Raw genomic sequence first — 16,423 nt, 5'->3', positions numbered from 1 at the left:
GTACCTAAAATTTTAGAACATTTAAAAGTTACTTAAATCAAGTTTGCTTTTTTAAAGTTAACCTTAATGGTAATTTTAAGTCTCAATAGAAATAGCAGACTGTTTAAATCTTTATTTAAATTATTATCAAGAAAAGAACTGTGGTATTACGATCTGTAAGATCTACTGCGTTATTCCCTGAAAAATATTCAAAGCTTGATAAACTTTACAATATGGTTTTCAGATATAAAATGGTTCAATGAAAACTAGATTAGAATAAATTAGCTCCATGACAGTTGTAGGACATACAGAAAGTAGTTGGGTAAAATTTTCGTACTGATATTTAAAAAATGTTTGAAGATTAACAGAATTTAACTAAGAAATTTAATAAAACACAGAAACTGTTTTAAAAATCTGTTTCATTCTGATTGCCTACTTTCGTATGCCATGGGTCATTAATCCCTAAAACTTGACGGTTGATACCGTAATTATACAATTGCTTAATTATGCTATGATGTTTGTACCGAATTGAGAATACATTAAGATTTTTAATAAAAAAATATAACAAATAAATTGTTTAATTTAATTAATTAATTAGCAAACACTTCGTAATTCGAATATCTTATATTTCTGCGAGGCTAAAGAAGAAATGATACGAATAAACACTCGAGAAGTTGTAGATACGTATTAAAATTTACATATACACAATTTGTAACTTAATAGGAATTAAAGAATATAAAGGCAATGCTTTGAAAATAATAGAAAAAAACGATTAAACATCTACCATAGAAGAGCAAAATTAAACCTTAAAATTCGCTCTAAGGAAGTTAAATATAATATTACTAAAAAATATATCATGTGGGTTATTATCATTTCATATAGTAATCACTTGTTTTTTCAATAAATGCTTTAAAATGTGATAAAAACAGTGAAAACACATTTAATAATAAACTTTTAAAAGTTTATTATCAAATACACATTCATATATTATAATTACTTTTATTATACATTATTGTTATACATTATTATATGTTACAAAAAGAAATTTTTATTTGTTTCTTGATGAGTTCCTGTCAATATTTTCAAATGTACATATATATATATATGTAAACAGTAAACAGAGTAAACAGATGTAAGTAAGCAGTTAACCATATCTGTCTTCTATAGCCAACTTGTTTGGCTATAGAAGACCAACACTTACCGACGTTTGCCGTCTGTAGGGCACTTAAGGATTTTTGCAAAAAATGTTTTAAAAGAAGTTTAGCCGCTGTTACGTTTTTACATTATGAGCCGCTGTAAAAAATAAAACATTCATGCACTACTCTGTCAAAGAATATCAATTATGTGTTATACCAAGTTTACACTTATAATTATAGAAACTCGATACAAATATTTGTATGAATTTATTACGAAAGAAAAATAAAACTGCATATTTGTCGAATTAATTCTGATAATCTAAACGCTGTTTTACAACGCTTAATCAATAATATAAAAGTGATCACAGAAACAAAAAAGTGTGCTAAGTTGGATCTTGCCAAATCTTTAATAGTATTCTTTTCAGATCACTATATGATACCAATTGTATTTATTGATGTATTTTAATCTGTTTTAATTCATTAAAAGTCTATATAAAAAGTTATATATAAAAACTCAGCTATTGAGTTTTAATTTTACAAACGGTTTACAAACAGACGTTACCTTCTTAAAGTCAGCCTGTATTACAAATATAGTAGCAAAATGAACATACTCTATATTCATAACATCGTAAAGGATATGTAAAAACTGAAAAACTAAACTGATAAAAAGTATGATTTAATTGTATGTAACTTTCTATAAATTGAAAATGTAATCTCTCCATGTCATGCCGGTACTGGCTATTAGTAAAAATAAGTTAAAAATCTTGACTTTTGTCAACATAAATAGTTTTATTGAATTAATATTATTTAAAAAAAAAACAAGACAATAAATGCAATTTCGTTTTTAATCCCAATTTTCTTCATAATCATCAGTTACATCATGATTTGGGATGTCAGAAAAATTATCATCATCAGAAACACTTTCACCATATCCAGCTTCTTCATGAAAACATAAACTATCATCTTCGCAGTAAATAAAATCGTTTTCAACTTTATAATTATTTGACGATAATATATGAAGTAATTCATTTTCTGTACCATCCAAATGTTCGATATGAGACAGTATTAATGATATTGGAATTTGATATATTTCCTTTTCTCTATTATAAAAGCGATCGATCCGTTTGCAACGATTAACATGGTATTCCACTTCATTCAGTATTTTTTCCTCTTTACTACGACTGTCTTCATTGAATGGATAGTTAACCGTGCGCAGTTGCTTATATTGATTGTTATCAAATTTATCATCTTCAAAACTTTGAATAGGACTGAATAATGGTTCATTTAAAATATCTTTCCGTGCAAATATAGCGAATTGTGTAACATATCCTATTTTTTTATGATCGGGAGGCGCTTTACCAACTCCGATAAATGCTACTTTATAATTTTTATATAATTCGCAAATATTGAAAGCCCAACTCTGAAATTCTTTACGTGTCCATTCGAATTTATGATCTAAATGACGAAAACCATTAGGAAGTAGTGAATCAAAAAGAATATTAAACTCGGCATTTGGGGTTGAAAAGATTGCTAGTTTTGGTTGCATAAAACCAAAAACGTTGTTTGGTAGCTTATCCAAAACATCACTGTGAAGATGTTCAATTCTATAAAATTAAAAATTTTAATAATAAATTTTTTAATATTTGTGGTGTATATTCATAATTCATAAATCAATATATCTTACAGTTCTAGCGCCAATACAACTTCAATATTTTTTATGTAGTCTACTGAATCCACAACACTGCCTTTGTAAACTTCTACTTTCAGAGGATGTTTGCGTTTTTGAAGATGATCAGATATTAATGGTTCCGTTTTATGTAATGACGTCTTGAGTAGGGTTTCATCGATATCTACCTGTAATGTTAATACAATGAAGATTGTGAAATATAAAAAGTCTACTTAATGGAACTATTTATTTATTCAGAATTATTAATATTATGGAACTATTTATTTATTTAAAATGATTAATATTATTCATATTTGTTTTAATATTTTTAAAAATAATATCAGACAGCATATATATATACATATATATAAATAAGAAATCATGAATGCAGTTAAAAATTGTCTATTGTATAATTTTTCAAATCGAACTCTAGATATAAAAAAAAACCAGTCAAATAATAATTATAATTTTTTTTTTTATTATTTATTCAAATTCGCTTAGTTATAAATAAAAACTTGTTTGCAATATTTGTATATATAATAATTATAACTGAAAAAATTTTCAGGACATAATTTTGTCACACATATTGTTCAGCGTTACCAACTATTAATTCAGTTTATTGTGAACGTTTTTTTGAATAAATAACAAAAGCTAAACAATTGAAGAAAATTAAATTTATGTAAATGAACAAAGATTGTTACGCTATACAATAAATTTTACAAATCGAATATAATACTTAACAGATATCAATGCTGATACATTAGTTATAATACGATAAAAATCGATAAAAAATACTTACCTTAACCCTTCTATTATTCATATTATTTTATTTTATTTAAATTATTTCATTTTTAGTACTCACAATATTTATATTTCGTATTAAATGTTTTCGGTGGCTTGCAAGTGTTACAAAAAACGCATGCTGACCTATATGCACTAAACGAGATATTGGCATCACTGTTGCAATCTGGCAAGTGTTATGTTTGGCAAATAGCAATATTCTACAGTAGCAGTAATTTTTTTTTCAGAGTCATAAAAATTGGTTGAAACAAATTAACATTAATTGACATTCCAATAATATGTTGAAACATTGTAAACAAAAATTCAATAAAAAATATTCATTACAGAAAAGTCACAAAAATTTGAAAATGAAGAATTTAAAAAATATCCAAAATTGTGAATAAGAAATATTTTAAAAAATTGCATATAAATGTATACAAAAATTTATAGAAGTACAGTACATGGAAAAATTGTAAGTGAGAAGCGCTTCAAATATTTAAATTTTAAAATTTTCAATTTTATAATAATTATTTATTTTTATACAAAATGTTATTTGCTTGCTTATATGCACATATGCAACATTTGCTGTTTGCTAACATATAACATTTGACAGATTACAACAGTGATACCAATGTCCCGCTTAACGCCTGTAGGCCAATAACTTACTGTTTTTTACCACACATAGCTGCCGAAAGCACCTTTTGTAAAACTTTCTATTATAAATATAAAACTATGATCAATAAACATAAAATATATTTTATGTTAAAAAGCAAGTTTGGTAGCACAAACCAACTGTGTGAATATTGTGAATGGATTGCATTCACAATAATACAAACAGATGAGGTGTGTTTTTCAAACAAATCAAAGATGGTGGCATAAAGAAGTTAAATACAACATAATATGGAACGGTCAAAAGAAGAAGCGATAAAAGAGCTAAATGAGGAAAGATTGTAACTAAGTAAGTTTCATTCATTTTCGCTTGAAATTTTTATATTAAAAAAGTTATTATGTCAAAAAGTTTAGTGATATAAAATATTTGAAGATATTTTTAAAAACAAATCAATAAAATATAACACTGAAGATAATAAAATATATTAGAAATTGATTGTGTACGTGAGCATACAAAAGTGACTTAAAGTAAAAATCATTTAACGCTAGGGCAGGCAGTAAGCAAATTAAAACTGTGTAAATTGTTAAGAAAATACGGTGTGAATGCATTTTGTATTTTTTTTTTTAATGAAATTAAGTAAATTATATGATGAATGTTATTTTCTTTAATAAAAATTAGATTCTTTTAAGTGGAACAGTTAAATTGATAAAAATCGTTTTATTGGTGCATCGATTTTCAATTTTTGTTTCAAATGCGGTGGGGGAAAAGAAATGAATTGCCGTCAGCAGCGAACGCGTAACGTCGACGTATGCGCAAACCGACACATTAAAATTTTTGTTTCTGTTAGTTTTTTTTATTTTATTATTTTTATTTTGGTGTGACCGACCAAACAATGTTGCTTCTGCTCTTTTTCCGTCTGTCCAAATGTTGCTTACTAATATTGTTGTTGGGAATTTTTAGTGTTTTTATTTTTTTTTGTACGTTTCTCTTATCTTTCATGTGCAGCTATACAAATATGTTTGAAATAACGAGCAATTTTTTAATACTTTTTCTACTTGTACTTTTTAATCTACTAATAAAACAAGTCGCTATAATTACATAAAATATTCAACGAAAAGTTAGTCAATTATTTATTATTTTTATGCTTTGGTTTCATTCGCTTTCGTTGTATTTTATTAAGGGAAGTACGAGAGGAATGGTTTATTTGTCGGCAAATATGTATGTCGCATATGTGTATGTTTGTTTCTTAGGGTTGTGTATCAGCAAAACGCATGTTTCTGTGTAAAATGTTAAAAGTAAAGGGGAATTAAAATCCGCAGCCATGAGATTTGTATGTTTTTAAAGGCATGAAGTAACATACAATACACAAAATGCTAATAAATTTTTTTTCCATTGTAATTTAAAAAACTTTTCTATTTATTTATGAAGTCTTAAATTATCAACACTAAAAAATGCATTTATTAATTTATGAAAATAGCAAATATTACAAGTCATTTGAGAAAACGGCTAATAACAGCTGAAGTAAATATTCAAAAAAGTAATTTAATAAAAAGAATATGAATTAAAAAATAAACAAACACAAACCATAAAACAAATTTAATTCAGTATTAAACAATTTTAGTTGCAGTTATGTTAAATTTGTATTAATAGAATTGTATATATTTATTACTACGTATGAATATTGAATTTCTTTAAAATTTTTCTGGATACAAACGCGAAATTTACACAAATTGCCATTTATATTATTAAACCGGTTTGTTTTAAGTATTCGACCGTCGGGTCAGTTCACACCAGTGCAATTTTTGTTCGCTGACATGCATAAATATTTAACAAGACGTAACAACAACAACAATAACAGCAACAACAATATTAACTATTTTATTCTTTCTTTTCATGTGAAATTTCATAATAACCGAATATTGGCATCAATAGCGTATAAAAGAAGGGAACAAAAACACAAAATATAAAATGTGATAAAGCGGATTGGCCTGACACAAAGAAGCTACAAAAGCAGCAAGAATTGGAAACGTCAGAAAAAATCGTTCCTCAACTTAATGAAGAGACTGAATATAAAAACACTTCAAGTTGAATTTTTCGAGAAAAAAGCAGTGAAAATTCTAAAAGAAAATTCAATTATTTACGTCAACTACTTTGGCTTGATTAATACGTTTTTATTTGAGTATAGTTGATTAAAATAAGTGAACGATTTGAAGTGATAACTAACTTCATATCGTTTATCAACTGTATCTACGGAACATGGGCAGGAGTGTTGCACTTCCAACTGAGTCGCAATATGTAACGCCACTTCAAGCACGTACCATTAGAAAACGAAAGAAAATTTCTGGTGCCGCACCTGCTGCAAAAAAGAGTTTACGTTTTAAAACAACAAATCATGATGGTTGGCACGAGAATGATGATGAAGACTCTTCGTCTAATGATACCACAACCTTGCCTCAACGTAACCAGTCCAGCAAACAAGCTAACATTTCATCTATCCTAATACACACACCATTATCAAATACTGGTGACAATGCATTATCCATTGAGTCTCCTAAGCCAGTTTACACCTTGCGTCCATCTGTAGTTAATGGAACCATACTTTTTGACTTAAATCGCAAGCAATGGCGTTTGGGCCGACCAATAGGCAAGTAATATGTATAAATAAATAATGATGTCATGGGCAATACAACTTTGAGTATAAACGCCTAAGACAAGACGACGACTATTGTCATTTTTTTCTTCTTCTATTAAACAATGTTTTTGTTATGTTAATTTTATTTTTATTTTTATTTATATTTAAGTAATTAATTAATCATTATTAAAATTTACAGGTAAAGGAAATTTTGGTGAAATATTTCTAGCATCAAATGTAGTGAATTGTCCAGTAACAAATGATAATGCTAAATATGTGGTAAAAGTGGAACCGCATTCTAATGGGCCTCTATTTGTGGAAATACATTGCCTGTTAAACACTGCCAAAAAGGATTGTAAGCAATTATAAACGTACTTAATAAGAATATTTAACAAAAATCATAATTCACTTTGCAGCTGAAAATTTTGAGGACAAAAAATCTATTATACCAGATAAGCCACCATCCGGCATACCTGACTATATAGCGTCGGGATCACATTATTTTAATAATGCACGCTATAGATTTTTGGTTTTGCAACGTTTTGATCGTGATTTGCATTCACTCATAAAGAACTGTCGAATTAACGAAAAATCATTATTAACACTAGCCATTCAAATACTACGCATTCTCGAAAATCTGCATGATAAAGGTTATTGTCATAATGATATTAAGGCCCAAAACCTAATGATATCTAAATGTAAATATGTTAAACGTCGCTGTGTAAATACAAATACAAATACAACTAACACCAAAATTAAATCAAAATATGATTACCATTATGAGGACAAATTACCATCAACAGACAGTGGCAACAGTACAGAACAGGAAACGGATGAAAATATAGAATATAATACCAAAAGTAAAACGTACAATAATCGAGATGACAGTGAATATTTTGCCGATGAGACAAGTAACAGTATGAATAGTAGTAGTATGGATAATTTTCAGACACCAGTCAATAGGAATCGCAAACGTCGTGGTCGTAATAATGTTGTTGAATTTAGCGGCTCAAATCCGGTAATAAAAATGTTTGTAATTCATATTTAGTATATTTATTTTTACAATATTGTAGGTGCGTTCATGTCGGCGTCAAAATCAGAATACCATATACGATGAAATGGTTACGTCACATTACCTGCGCCCAACAAAACGTGTTAGTTATTCGGAATTTTTCAACGAAGATGGGTTATCAGTAATGGGAGATAAAGATCATCTCCATGCTGTTACTTCAGATGATGAATCCGAAGAGTTTGTCCCACATACTTTACGTCGTACACCTAAGAAATCACTAACAACTACCTCTCCAATTAAGCGCCTTACCCGTCGACAAGAAAAACTTATGGCTGTTAAATCAAAAACAAACCAGGAGTCTTATGATAGTCGTAAAAATAATAATATATCCGAAACAGTATTTAATGATGTTGTCGAAGAAGAATTTGTCTTCCTAATTGATTATGGACTTGCTTCAAAGTTTATGGACAATGGCATGCATCGTCCGTTTATTATGGATCAACGTCGCGCTCATGATGGCACACTTGAGTTTACATCACGTGATGCTCATATGGGTGCACATTCCCGTCGCAGCGATCTTGAGTGCCTTGGATTTAACTTAATATATTGGTCACAAGGTTATTTGCCATGGAAGGAGGCTGCTTCACAGCAGCAGCAAGAGACAGTACACCGTGCTAAAGAATACTTGATGACAAATGTACGTGAAATGCTTAAACAAATATATGGCAAACAAGTTCCTAAGTATTTGGGAGAATTTTTGCATCATATCAATCAGCTAGCATATCACGAACGCCCAGATTATGCACGATACCGACGTATTTTTCAGCATGAATATGAACTACTTGGTTATTCAGTTGCTGATATGCGTTTAAATAGCAGTGAAATTGTACAAAGTGCTGTGCGGGTCAAGGATGAAATTGAAAACAAACACGATATTGTTGATCTTAGCAAATATAATGCACTTAATATCATGCGCAGGCTACCAGATGGTACACCATTAGCTGAACGAACGCCTGGTAATAGAGTATCACCAAAAAATCTTCGCTCTAAATCTGATAAAAAATCAATAAAAAAGAAAAAGTTTTCTTGGGCAGAAGTATTATCTCAAGATCCAGACCAAATTGCACGTGAACGAGCTGAAAAAGAGTTTGATCGTGAAGATGAAATGAGTGAAGGGCAACAACCAATAATGCGTAAATATAAAGGTAACCCAACCTATGCTATTTTAGAAATAGAAGAACGTATTAAAGCAAGGTGTCGCACCGTTGAAAGTGATATAGAAGAAGAAGAAAGTGACATGGATCAGGAACAAGATGTGGATGAGGAAGTTAATGAAGATGAAGACCTAGATGACGATGAACAACAAGTAATTAAATGTTTATAGTTTGAGTTTCATAAAATATAATTTAATGTATTAATTTTATTATGTATAGAATGATTACGAAACAGGAAGCAATGAGGAAAGTTGTTCTGAGGAAGAAAATGGCGAGGAAGTAGTCGAAACCGGAACAGATGAAGAATCCGATACGACAGAAGTTTCCGAATGCAGCACGATACCAACACAACGTACTCGCCGATATAAACAAGCAAGAGCAAATAAAATAGATACGGCGATCGTACAAAAAACAACAGAGAGGCAAACAAATTCTAGATTAATAACAAGAACACGCAGAAATAAAGAGCAGATAATGAAATTATCAACAGTAACAGTAACTGAATCAAATAAAAATCGTGGCACTGTCATACGGACAACACGTAAGTTAACAATTACGAACGGCGTTCAAGCTGCTTCAGCCGCCGGAGAAATAGAACACCATCTACTTAAGTCTTTAGATAATAGTCGAGATCGTGGATGTGAGATGAAAAGTAAGAATGTTGTTAGCGACCGCCGCACTCGCCGTTGTATTAACAAGACTGAAGACGTAGAAGGAGAAATGACCACAAATTTTAAAAATATATATAAAATGTGGGGGAACAATTACAACAGCGAAAATATATATTTCAAAACATATGGCACAGCAGCGCGCAGAACAAAAAAACCAATTCTCTGTACTGCATAACATTAGCAAGAAAAAGAAAATGCAACTTCAATTTATGCAAAAACATTGTAAAAATTGCTTACCATGTAAAAAAAACTAAAGTTATTTAGCTTTTAAGTTTTATTATTATTATTAATTAAAATAAGTAGTATGTATCGAAAAAGTATTCACAATTAACCAATTTTTAGTACATTAATGCTTAATAATTGATTGTGAAAACAATGGAACTTTACCGCAGAAACTTTAATTAGGAATAAATAATAAATCAAACGGATACCGATATTCATAGGAAATACAAATTCGGAATATTTAAAATCGCGTATACGTAATAAAAATATTTAACTAGCGACCTCCTAGTAAATAAATTAGAGTATTGTTTACTAATATTTAGTTATATTGTTTACTTGGTTATTATTTGAACTTAGTTGGGCTAATTTTAATGTTCAAAACTACTATCTTTCAAAATACTTTTAGCACTTAGTCAAGTTTTTTTTTTGTTTATGTTAATAGGCAACTTTATGTCTACTTTGTGTTTAGTTTTTGTTTTATTGTGATTATATGTTCTTATATAAATCTATAGTCGTTATGAAATTACTAATGATCGCCGTCATAGAAATAGTAATATTTATTTAAAAATATGAAGTAGAAAAGATTCCTCAAAATCATTATGTTTATATATAAGCTTTTATATTGAATTAGCAAATAAGTTTAAATATTTTTAGCATATGCAAAATATATACATTAAATATCCAAAAAAAGCAATAAAGTTTTATATATAAAAGTATTTTATTTTTATATGTTCGATAAAAATTCTTTCAATGCCAACTTTACAGAGGTTTAAATAGTGTATAAATAAGCATTGCGTTGTTATGAAATACTATTTGATGACATTGGAAAATTCAATATTGACATAAACACGCTTACATTTAATCGGTATTGGGCAAGGATAGAATCGAAGTGGCAAAGCTCAAGACCATACTGAAAGGTCATTGATCAATGGGCATATTTACCCAAAAATTAGATATCCCCATTAACAAGAAATGTAGAATTTTTAATGAGAGAAGAAGGAGAAAGAAACAAGTAAACACTTCCTATGTAAATTTAAAGACATGGCAAGATTAAGACATATCTTAAACTAAACGATACTGGGGAACATATCAAATTCAGATGATTCAAAAACAATACTTAATCAACTGCGAAAGTTTGTATCATCTTTATCCGGTAACAACACAGAAGTGCTACGTGGTAGTTGGTCAGAAGCTCCATCACCTCTAAAACTAACCAACTATTACATAAAATCATTTAGAATTATAATACATATATCACACTGAGTACATATTTATTTTAAAACACTGTTATTACAGACTTACAATTATTTAAAATTTATTAAGGTCGTGTGCGAGTTCGAGTAAATTGAGGGAAATAATAAATTATGTCGGTATGGCAGAGAATGTTGGTATTTACCAGAATTTTGTGTAGGGTACATTAGATAAAAATTAGGGAAATTAGGTGTTACCATTGTGAAAATTTTATGAGATGTTTAATAAATAAATTTGAAATCTTTTTACCAAAAATAATAAATAAATGCAATAAGTAAATATTTACATTAGTGTAGTGCAAAAAAGCCATAGGAAATTTCAATTTACTTTACCTCAATTTACTCGAACTCGCACACGGCTTAAATGGTAAAACTTCAAAGGAACAGGTTGTGTATGTGTTAAAGATAAATTGAAAAACTTTAAAACTCCATGGATGGTATGTTAAATCATTGTAACAATCTATTTTATACTAATTTTGTAACTACACTTGTGTGTAGCAACTTGTGAAATCCAACAGCATCTGAATATAAGTCGTGTAAGCACTTGTTTGAGTTTTATTATTCTAACAAACAGTTGAAAAATTGCAGTTAAAGAAACAACTATAAAATTGATAGACGGTATTAGTGACTTTAGGACTTTAATCACACCGCCTTTTTAATTCTAATTTTCTTTAATTTTTAGAAAATAACACATTTTTTATAAGTAACAGCTGGCGACGATGTGAACATATATTATCCTGTGATATCTCTAGTATATAAAATGAATATCAAGAAAAAATAATTTAGGAATGGTAATCGATGGCGTTTTGTCAATATACTATTAGAAAATTCAGCCACGAATATATATCATCATATTGAAGAGAACAAGAAACAGTATCAGGAGTTGCTAGTAAATGGTGAAATGTGAAGGTGATAGATTACAGTCGTATTGGCGAAACTTATTATAAAATTATATTATGACCAAGGAAAAAATTTCGCTTTGAAATAATTAACATATTGACCTTCAACGAACAATGTAACTAATACATTCAGATAAGTTAACATATATATTTGCAATCTAAGGAAATTCCAATCATTTATAATATATAAAAGGCGAACAGATTTGGATAGAAAACAGAACAAAGAATAATATTAGAATTATCAAATATAGCTATTAAAAACGTCAATAAATTCATTTATAATTTTCATTACTATTAAAAATATATTACAATTGTATTACTCAAAAAATTTACCGTACAAATCAAAACTACAAAAAAGTAGTTTTATTAAAAAAAAACCTGGTATAATACGGGACACTTTACACACTATTTGTTTTAAAATAGTAATTGAACCTTATTTGCTAATTAATAATATTTATTTAAGCTCTAACATTTTCACTTATAAAAAAGGTTCAAAATTTTTACTTCACTCTCGTGTAAAGCAGAACTTAGAACATTAAATTGTTTAAGATGAATCGTAGACTGATACCACTTACCTCTAGAATGCGCTCTAAATCACTGCATCGCCGCAACAATGGAAATAGAGCCATTTCGGCGCAACCAAAATCTACAATCTAAAATTTAAAATCAAACATTGTAATCCACATGTATTAATTTTCTTAAGAAATACTTTATAGCACACGTACACTTTTAAACTTTTCACCCCATATGCCGTCTTCAATTACACGAATAGCAGTGCTGTAACGCAATTCATAAATAGGTGGATCAAATTTAATTGTCCCAAGACTATCAAAATAAGTAGCGGTTCTTAATCCGCCGTCGGGCAAACAATACGTAAACTCCATGCTTTTTTAACTAAATGAAAAAACTTTATCCAAGCGCAGCAAAAAATGTTTAACCGGCAAGCTAGCTAGATTATTTTGTTGAATTACCATATGTGAAAAAAAATAAGCTGTCAAAAAATGCACTACAACTATTCACAATAATGACTAGCCTTTCTTTCTCTCTCTCACCACACTTAATTGACTATTCACAAAAATAAAAAGAAACACGTTTTTGTTTGGATATTATTAATTTATTGTATCATTTTAAAAAAATTAACCTGAAACAAAAAATGTAAAAAATTTATTAATTTGTTTATAAATTTAAATAATAAATTAAATTACACATTTTTAGTCAGTTATATTAATTAACATCAAATATGCTTATGATAGGGATAACATAAAATCATCATGAATATTTAATAATACTAAAAATTTATAAATGCATGTATAAAAACAATTATTACCAGCAAATTTTGTTTAAATGTCCACGATGTTAAACAATGAAATTAAACCTAAAACAAAAAAAAAAAGAAACTTTGTTATAAGAAAATAACTAAATTTAATTAAATATAATATATAATATGTATGTCAGGTGAAATCTATCAACATAATAAATTCAGTCATATGCTTGTCTACAAATTATCATCATATAAAGTATATAAAAGGTTCTGTTCAAAAGCGATACGTACCATAATTAAGATCTGGTATTCTATTTTATCCTTTCAGTTGATCCCAAAAGTGGATAATACATAGTTACAATGTAACTGCGTGCATTCTAATATTGTTAGAGGCTTCCAGATATATCTAGCGTAACTTTAAACTACCTGAAATAAAAATGGAATTTTTAGCCAAATCTTTTATATAATATAATGTAAATTACTATAATTTATTCAGTAAAATTTCCAATCGTCATTATGCTTCCGCCTGGGGCGGTATATATTTAGCATCATTTAACAAATTAGTTAGGTTTTCTTAACACACCATAAATAAATAATCAATGTCTGTAATGCCTTTTAATATAAATAATACAATGCACATTATCTTCAGTTATTTAAATATACACACGTGGAGGCATGAATGGCGACCGCCATTTTGATTTAAGCGTATTATTTGGCAAACAAAACTCAATCAGATATTAGATTAAAATTTTCGACACGTAAAATAATAGTATTATATAAAAATTTGTCTTAAGAAAACCTTAATAAATTTATATTTCAGTGTTTCTCACCTTTAAAATTCCACATGTCTAAATTTATTTAGCTTCATTGTATATCGTCATATCTGTTTTTATATAACCTAGTGAAAGAAAAATTCACATTAGACATCCATTTATATATAAATAAGTCTTTTAAAGTTATTTTGTTCAGTTAAAATTCCAATCTTCATTATAATTCTGACTGGGGCGGTATGTTTAGCATCATAAAAAAAATATATATATATAAATAAGCAAACTACTCTTGTCTTACCATCAACGGCATTTGCATGTCAGCGACCTCCATAAACTATTCATATTTATAACGCAGTTTAACTTTGTTTTCAATATTTTCATTCGTAAAATCGTTTCAAGAAACTTTCACGTTTTTAAAACGTATTATATTCATTACTCCACTCGATAAAACACAACCTCCCATCGTGAAATCCAAAAATGAAATGAACGATTATTCATTTGAGGAAAAGGATGTAATTCATTTGTTCTAAAAATAGTGTGCTGTGGTGTAATTCGTTACAGTACTGCCAAGTTGAAAGATTTTCATTAAAATTCACCTTTACGACCTCTAAGCATTAGGGTGCGTTAAATTACATGTGAATTTTTTCTTGTGTGCATGAATATTTAGGTTTTCGTGCGAATAAGTCGCAGGTATCGATTACATTGCTTGCGAATAAACAGTTTTGGTTTGAAAACAGCATTAGTAGTAATGACAAAATATGTTTAGTAGAAAATTCAATATTAAATTATCTTTTGGCGAACTAGAACAAGGTTAAGAAAATTTTTTGTAATTTTTTATATCTGGATGAAAAGATTTTGTTTAGATCAATCATACAATAATTTATTTATAGTTTAAAATATAGTTATTATAAAAATAAAAATTTTAAGTAATAAAATTAAATAAATTACTACTTACTAAACGTAAGAAATTAATAAAAAATCAACTTAACATAACTTATTATTAATAACTAATGAGATTAGTATATCGCAACCAATTTTCTAAAAGTAATACAATTATTTTTTTTTAGTTGTAGTAGTAGCAAGTAAGTGCTTTTATTTATAACTATTAAAATATAACATATTAGCAGTAATTTTAACATTTAACTTATTTATCATTTTAATATTATGTAACTTGATAACTATAGATTATTTAAGACAATAACAATTAAGTTATCTGTCTATAAATGTAATATATGTTTGGAAATAAATTTTCATTTATAAAATTAAACTTACATCAAAACAATATATACCTCTAAATTTACTTTCCCTTTCGATTTCGCATGAACGAATAAATTTCCACTTTATTTTTCTTTTCTAATAAATTTGACGATATAAATAAATATTTTCTATTTTGAATATAATTTTAACTTATATTTATATAGGAAGGTCTCGAAAAGTAGTGCCCTATAACAACAAAAATTCTTTTTATATTATTTTAATTAATTTAATATTTTTATCTGACCATGCAGCTGTTTCGAGTATTGCCAAATACCTATCATCAGAGGTTATGTTATTGTTTCTTATATTTAATTATATGTAAATAATTTGTTTTTATGATTACAAGTACCAAGGGTTGAATGCGTGCCCCGTCAAATTTGAAACTTAGTGTCAGTGTTCATTAGGCAACTGACCCAAAGCCGATCTTGACTTGTATGTTTGAACATGGAGTTTTTTGTTAATTCGTTGTGAAAGTACATAAACAAATTCACTTTCTGTGTTATATTTCAACGGAATCATAAACCAGCTGTAGACTAATTCAATTAATCAATTATATTTTTAATTTTTAAATTTCAATACTATTGTTTTGTAAAGGCATTATTTATTGCATGAGTTTATTTTTTTTGTTGTGTATAGAACCAAATCTAGGAACGTTCTATAGGTTTCGAAAAGCAATTAACAACAACAGCAAAAATTCTTAAATATAAGAAATAATTTCCACGACCACTGATGATGGGAATTTGGCAATATTCGAACAGCAAACATTCAGTTAATTAAAATAATATGAAAAGCATATTTGTTATTGTAGTTTACTATTTTTCAAAACCTCTGTAATAAATACCGCAGTTTCTGTTAGCGTAAAAATTGTCATTACTGTGATATTGACATTAAAATCAAATTTAATATAATATTTATATATTTTTATGAAATACATATATGCAAATATAGATATTAGATATTTCTATCTTCATAGACATTAGAAATTTCTAAGTTCATAGAAATTAGGTATTGCTATGGTCATATAAATTAGATATTTTATCATTAGTTATTATATAGGAATATAA

The 16,423-nt window shown here is 28.0% G+C and overlaps 2 protein-coding genes and 1 long non-coding RNA gene across 4 annotated transcripts; 1 reads left to right on the top strand and 2 right to left on the bottom strand.

The window, feature by feature from the left end:
- Positions 1-1,907: 1,907 nt before the first annotated feature.
- On the bottom strand, positions 1,908-13,040 carry LOC119680143 (small RNA 2'-O-methyltransferase). The gene is made up of 4 exons (XM_038092825.1): positions 12,797-13,040; positions 12,647-12,724; positions 2,800-2,969; positions 1,908-2,719 (listed from the first exon to the last, which is right to left on the bottom strand). Exons 1-4 carry the CDS (start codon positions 12,953-12,955, stop codon positions 1,960-1,962), a joined length of 1,167 nt encoding a protein of 388 aa, XP_037948753.1. The 5' UTR covers positions 12,956-13,040; the 3' UTR covers positions 1,908-1,959.
- On the top strand, positions 4,378-10,551 carry LOC119680131. 2 transcript variants are annotated; one of them, XM_038092807.1, is made up of 6 exons: positions 4,378-4,519; positions 6,104-6,815; positions 7,003-7,158; positions 7,220-7,821; positions 7,877-9,181; positions 9,249-10,551. In XM_038092807.1, the coding sequence occupies exons 2-6, from the start codon at positions 6,428-6,430 to the stop codon at positions 9,873-9,875; spliced, it is 3,078 nt and encodes a 1,025-aa protein (XP_037948735.1). In that variant the 5' UTR covers positions 4,378-4,519; positions 6,104-6,427; the 3' UTR covers positions 9,876-10,551. The 2 variants fall into 2 exon arrangements, with proteins under 2 accessions (XP_037948735.1, XP_037948736.1); XM_038092808.1 differs by lacking the exon at positions 4,378-4,519 and adding an exon at positions 4,648-4,670.
- Positions 13,041-13,404: 364 nt separating the features above from the next.
- Positions 13,405-14,602, bottom strand: LOC119680149. Its single transcript, XR_005252449.1, has 4 exons — positions 14,401-14,602; positions 14,163-14,230; positions 13,624-13,758; positions 13,405-13,446 (listed from the first exon to the last, which is right to left on the bottom strand). It is a non-coding gene; the product is annotated as an uncharacterized LOC119680149 (long non-coding RNA).
- Between the last annotated feature and the right edge of the window lie 1,821 nt (positions 14,603-16,423).

The sequence above is a fragment of the Teleopsis dalmanni genome, chromosome 2, assembly GCF_002237135.1.
Source record: "Teleopsis dalmanni isolate 2A chromosome 2, ASM223713v2, whole genome shotgun sequence".
In the NCBI taxonomy this organism is placed as follows: Eukaryota; Metazoa; Arthropoda; class Insecta; order Diptera; family Diopsidae; genus Teleopsis; species Teleopsis dalmanni.
Note: the sequence above shows the minus strand (reverse complement) of the source record. Positions and strands in the feature narration are given on the sequence as shown.

Coding starts and splice junctions, on each gene's coding strand:
- LOC119680143 (XM_038092825.1), bottom strand. CDS start 12,955: ATGGAGTTTACGTATTGTTTGCCCGACGGCGGATTAAGAACCGCTACT. Junction 2,970..12,646: donor ATTTAGAGCGCATTCTAGAG/GTAAGTGGTATC, acceptor TTAACATTACAG/GTAGATATCGATGAAACCCT. Junction 2,720..2,799: donor GTTGTATTGGCGCTAGAACT/GTAAGATATATT, acceptor TTAATTTTATAG/AATTGAACATCTTCACAGTG.
- LOC119680131 (XM_038092807.1), top strand. CDS start 6,428: ATGGGCAGGAGTGTTGCACTTCCAACTGAGTCGCAATATGTAACGCCA. Junction 7,822..7,876: donor AATTTAGCGGCTCAAATCCG/GTAATAAAAATG, acceptor ACAATATTGTAG/GTGCGTTCATGTCGGCGTCA. Junction 9,182..9,248: donor TAGATGACGATGAACAACAA/GTAATTAAATGT, acceptor TATTATGTATAG/AATGATTACGAAACAGGAAG.